The sequence below is a fragment of the Opisthorchis viverrini genome (genome assembly GCF_000715545.1).
Source record: "Opisthorchis viverrini unplaced genomic scaffold opera_v5_62, whole genome shotgun sequence".
In the NCBI taxonomy this organism is placed as follows: Eukaryota; Metazoa; Platyhelminthes; class Trematoda; order Opisthorchiida; family Opisthorchiidae; genus Opisthorchis; species Opisthorchis viverrini.
Window position 1 is genome coordinate 982417 of NW_008751718.1, and position 6000 is coordinate 988416.

Below are 6000 nucleotides of genomic sequence, written 5' to 3' on the forward strand. Positions count from 1 at the left end.
GTCGACATCCAAGACCCTTCAACCATTCCTCGAGGAAGTTTGCAGTGAAGTGTGTGCCGTTGTCAGTGACCAAGACAGTTGGTGCACCTTCATGGCTGAAGACTTTCCTCAATGCGTGCTGAGTGAATTTGGCACTTGGAGACTTGGTCAGAAAAACTTCAGGCTAACGTGAATATGCGTCAATAACGACCAAAGCATAGTATTTGCCGAGAAAAGGACCACAGTAGTCGGCATGAACTCGTTGAAACACTTGACGAACAGGCTCGTGTAAGCCAAATGGAACAATTCGTCTCCTGGGCATTTGCATGCCACCTGTAGGCTTAGGACATTTAGGAATCGGTTGTTTGATTTCGTTCTCATTCACAGAAGTCGGTGAGGTGATACTGGTTTGCAGTGAGCGCAGAACTTTGAGTCCGACAATCGATGGTCCCGACGTTGAAACCAAGAAATTACAATCGATAGAGGTACCTTGGGGTAACCTCACAGGGATCGTGCAACGACCAACTAAAGGTACAGAATGTCCAGTGATACCGCGAATGTTAACATCTGTAGGCACTATCACGGCACTGGGGTAGAATGCAGTTAGATCTGATTGTGGAATGATGGACTCAACACTACCAGTATCAACAATAAAGTCATGCTTTTGACCAGAAGCGGATATCAACGTTTTAAAAACATGTGACGAATTTTGGGACAAAACAGATAGAGAAAGAGTAGAAATATCTTCAGATAATGTCTTCACGTCAGTGTTTGGGTCAGAAGTTAAGTGACACACTTTCTTGGACTTACAGACAAGTTGAATGTGTCCTGTTTTACCGCAGCTAAAACACTTGGCTCGTCTGTGGGGGCATGAATATCTGGAATGGTTTCGTCCACAAGACTCGCATTTCCCAAATTTTTGAGCCATCGAATTAGGGTTACGATCTGTGAATTGACGTGTTGATGGACTTGAGGCACGAGAATCTGCTCGAGGTTTGAATTTGTTGTTCGTCTGCACCCTTGAATTATTTCTTTTGGAACAATTTAACAGGACTGCTTCCTCAGTCTTCGTCAGATGCTTCACGTCTTCATTCTGCTCACATATTTTCCGAATAGTTTAAAATTTCTGATCCGGACAGAGTAGCAGCTTCTGCTGTAATTCGGGCAGCCGAATGCCAGTGATGAGTTTATCACGCAGCTGGTCTTCCAATTGGGCACCGTAGTCACATTTGGCTGCCTGTGTCTGCAGCTGTAACACGAAATCACGAACCGAGTGAGAATGGGAGCGGGTCAACATGTTGAACCTAGCTCTTTCGGCTGCTACATAATTAATCGGCTTGAAATGCTGAAGAACTTTCTTCTTCAATGCAGTGTAGGAAATACCGATTGGAGATTCAGGATATACTTAATTTTTGATCAACGTATACGCATCCTTGCCAACGAAATGTAGGAAATATGCAGTGAGTTTCTTATCATCCATATAGGATTTTGTGAGGCACCATATATCGGACCGTTCCAAATAATCCTCTACGTCACGCGCAGTTGAATTAACATCTAATGGTTCCATTTCGGCAGGCATGATGAATCGTTCCAATCGCGACGTACGTATATCGGTATAACCAGATGAACTAGAAATCCAGAGTTCAGCGAAGCGTAACAACCAGCACATATGTATTCGAATTAGCGAATATATACAGCATATGGAATTTTAAAACAAGAGAATAATGAATAGAGCAACGAATAGAGTATCAGTCATGTTCATCACAGCCGGACATTGGGCGTTTTTCAATCGGTTGCTCCCTTGGCCTTTGATTTCGCAAGGCCTTCAATGTGCAATATGACCAAGGGTATCAAATTTGGCTAGGTGTTCGACGTAGGTAGTGGACTTTTGGGGGGTCCTTTGCGATTACGTTTTTGTGACTGGTTGCGCATGTCCAAATACTGCAGAAGTTGCTGGCTTTTTCATAAGGGAAGAACCGTTAGGTGGACACGAATGGCTCCGTCGTGGTTTTGAGTGTTTTCATTGGCGCGTTTCTAATGCTGGTGTGCTTCCAGTATAGAGCGGGTAATATTTCTTGCCCGATTTCCCGAGGCTGATGAGAAGTCACTCCTCCCGTAGATCGTGGAGCTCGCAACCATTCCTTGCGGAGGACTCGTGGGCGTTTGGCTCCAAAGTCCATTGGAAGCGCTACATGAAAGGCGAATGAAATGAAAAATTTGCACGAAATTGGAACATCGATACGCTCACCTTCAGCAAATCAATATGTGTTTTGTGCACTGAGGTAACGAAAGGTAGACGCCTTTCGAAAATTGCGTTGGCACTATGTAAGTTCACAGAATCTGGGGCAAATCCATCTTGTGTTTGGGCTATTACTGGTCAATGTTGAACTAAACTTCTTGTTCCACTTTGTTTTGTCGCATCAGTAAACAAATTTGGATTCCGAATCAAAGATCGTCCACTTGTAGTTTTCATCTTCTCCCTTCGCTTTGGAAATGAGTCCAGATTAGTAAGTCATTCCATTTTCTGTCGTTTCTAATATGCTGCGGTTGCAGTGATTACTTGTTCAAACTATTGTTGATCGGAGACTCGGGTGTTGGCAAGTCCTGCCTCCTTCTACGCTTTGCGGTTGGTTTTCTGCGTTTAAATAATCGTTCGCTATAGGATGACACGTATAATGAAACGTATATCAGTACTATTGGCGTTGATTTCGTACGTCACTTTCATATTTTGTTATGTTTGCTGTAGAAAATCCGAACCATTGAACTTGATGGGAAGATTGTGAAGCTACAGATTTGGGACACAGCTGGCCAGGAGCGTTTCCGCACGATAACATCGTCTTATTATCGAGGAGCACATGGAATTATCGTCGTTTACGACATAACGGATCAAGTGAGTTCCCTCTTGACAACCCGGATCAGCGCAAACAGATAGTGCCACGCACACAATTTTCACTCAGACCGAGAGAGGTCGGTGATTGAGCTGTCAGGTGATATCCTCAACCATTTGTTTACTGCACCCATGTTCGACGTTTTAATGGCCTTCGAAGGGAAATTCTCGACCGGGGAGGGGGTTATAATCGATCTAACTCGCTGGGCCCGTTCAAATTGAAAGGTTCTGATTATTCTGGCTGGGAGGTAGGGCGGTATATCGTTTTGCTTGATATCAATGAAATTGTCACAAAACCGTAGCAGAAGCGGCGGATTCCAGTTGGAAGTCTAGACCCTGTGCATGTACTTCTGGTATGGGATGGAGGATGTCCTATCTGTTGTTGGATAGCTCGTACATGACTTACAAGCTCCCTAAAGCGCCACCCACTGGCGCTAGGCGGAGTTCCTTCATGTTTTCTGGTATCTGAGCGAGTGAAAAGCAGTACTTTTTAGCTTTTGAGGGATTCACTACATCTCTAGGTGACCAGGTATAGCAAAATGCCAGACCGCACCAGTCCCCCTGTTGAGACCGATGCTACTTTTACAGGCATGCCTGATACAAGTACCCGGCCAGAGTACATTTAGCTTGAAGTCTTTGTGTACTCGAGGACCTGACATAGCTCAGTGGTTGGGCGTCAACTTAATGGCCAGAAGGTCTGAACCCAGTTCCGGCACAGTGACAGTTATTGTCTAGATGTCGGTAACTTCGCAGCGTCTCGTCCTCCTTGGCTCCCTCGGGTGGCGTGATGGTTGAGAACCGAAAGGGTATTACAACTGAGTGGTTCGGTTTATTGGTTGAGTTTTGTGCGCGGCAACTGCGGCCTAATCAGGAAAAATGAAAAGATCCTATCAGGACATTCCCGGGTGAATGCGCTTACGGTGAAGTGTACTTGTAAAACCTGTTTTTTAAGCTGTACCTAAAATAAATGGATTATTGGCGGAAGAAAGTAGTACGGACAGAAATGTGTTTAAGGACAGCTGCAGCGGAAAAACAGCCCACATCTGGACTCCATGGAGAAAGTTTAGATGTCCGTGTTCAGTTAAACAAGCATGCACCATCGTACCATGGGGTGCCCACCTCAGCGTCACGCATTTGATGTTCCGATCGAACATCGCCTAGCTCCCACAATTTCTCGTATTGCATATTCGTGAGATTTACAGTCAGCACTAAGGTTGAAACTGCCACACTAGACAAGTTTCTGATCGATGTCTGTCTACCATATGGTTGTCGAATCCAGTTAATGCCTTGTATCACCCGATAAGCAGTGTTCGGTCACCAGGAATCTCGGCTAGTTATCATTTAAGCCGTTGGAAATTTACCAAACTCGGGGCCTCATGAATGCTTACCTCTGGCTGGCCAAAAGCGTTTTTCTGATGATGGTGGAAATCAAGTCAAAGTACGTTGTCAGCACTGACTAGAGGGTAGCGTTAAGGCTTTTTGCTCCTCCAACCAGACCTCTTTTTTGTCCAGCGCAACCTTCTTGGTGATCAGTTAGACTCACTGAACTACTTGGCAACAAACTCATCAGTCGTTCAGTCAAGATGGCCTCATGAGTGTGCAGCTTGACTCCGGCTACACAGTACGCGCGTGTTTGACTCACTTCCCATCTCAGGTCCATGGGCCAACAAGAGTCGGACCGGTGCTTCGTTTACAGGGGAACTCAATGAACTAAAATGATCAGGCGGCTCTGGCTCTGGTCAGCCACCATTCAGCACTGTTAGTCCTCGTTAGGTGTATGAAGAATGGAGAAATCTAGAAAAGCGCAAGAATTTAGTGACCTTTTAGACATACTCAAACATCGGACACATTCGATAGCTCTTCTGTACTCATAACTTCCTCATCGTTTAGCAATGACAGGGTTGGTGAACAGCACACTTGCAGATGCAAGAGGTTTGTTTAACGGAAACGACCATTTCCTTCACAACCGGTCAAGGGAAAACAGTCGTTTGCTAAACTATTGAGAAAGCACCGAATACTTTGAATAATATTTGAGCTTACTGCCTGTGACGCTGTTCAGGAACCCATCGGATAGTGAAGTTTCACGTAAGGTTTCCACTGGAGCGCAGAGTGGTGCGCGACCTGATAACCTTGCATCCTGTACTCTTTAAAAGTGCTGTTAGTTTGCTAACTTGTCTGATAAACATGCCACGACGCCTTCGGGGCTGATGTCGCAGCTTATCTGTCGGGGACGAGTGACAACGCTGCTGTCATTCAGGTGCGTGGCCCTTACAGAGGTCAACATTAGCCGGTGTCTGATGCGTTGTCATTGTCATGGGATCAGTAAGTTACTTCGGCTGCTTTTTGCGGCAGGCCACATTTACGCTGGTCTGACAACATTTCCTGCATGCCTGACGACCGACCACAGCATGTAGGCATTCTCGTCCAATCTTGTTAATACTTTGTAAGCGGGAGCGAGATGGCTCAAGTAGTTTGCGCTAATTTACTGACCGGAGGGTCCGTGGTTCGAACCTGACCTCTGCTTCTCGACTTCCCCTGTCTAGGTTTGGCCAACTTGGCAGTATCCCATCCCTCGTGCTTCCTTCGGGTAGTATGACAGCTAAGCACCGGAAGGATGTTAAAGCTGAGCGATTTATTCTTTAAGTGGAAGCGAAACATGTAAGAAACATGTAACGGACAAACCCGAACTTGGGGTAAATCAGCGTGAAACTAGCGACCGGAATACCCGGGGTTGGAGCTCAACACTGGCTTTCCGACTTCTTTTGTCTAGGCCTGGGTAACCTCGCGGTATCACTTCCTCGAGCCTTTCTGGAGTTGCACGGCCATTGTTCATGGGTTAGGTTCTACGGCTGAACCATTATCATTATTATTATCTGACTGACTAACTCATCGCGTCGGTAGCTACTGTATCACCTGTGGACGGGTGACAAACGTAACCGGACCTTAACATCGTGTGACTGTTTGTGAGGTATACTGGTCGCACAGTTTCTTACACCATCATCATCATCATCATCATCATCATCATCATCATCATCATTGTCAGCTGTAATAACCGCGTACTCGTCGTACAGTGGTTGTAGCTGCCGCAGTTTCGTTCACCGATGTTTTTTTGGGGGGATAGGTACAGTGGGCTG

At 45.8% G+C, this 6000-nt stretch overlaps 2 protein-coding genes across 2 annotated transcripts in view; one reads left to right on the forward strand and one right to left on the reverse strand.

The window, feature by feature from the left end:
- Nucleotides 1-2403: 2403 nt before the first annotated feature.
- Nucleotides 2404-6000, forward strand: part of T265_04011 (hypothetical protein) — a gene marked incomplete at both ends in the record, with an annotated part of 18047 nt that continues 14450 nt past the window's right edge. Inside the window, one exon of the mRNA XM_009168629.1 lies at nt 2404-2869. The remainder of the gene's footprint in view (nt 2870-6000) is intronic.
- The window catches only part of T265_04012 (hypothetical protein), a gene marked incomplete at both ends in the record, with an annotated part of 7084 nt that continues 4631 nt past the window's right edge, over nt 3548-6000 (reverse strand). Inside the window, 2 exons of the mRNA XM_009168630.1 lie at nt 3548-3722; nt 5357-5503. Of these exons, the coding sequence (XP_009166894.1) occupies nt 3548-3722; nt 5357-5503 (322 nt within the window). The remainder of the gene's footprint in view (nt 3723-5356; nt 5504-6000) is intronic.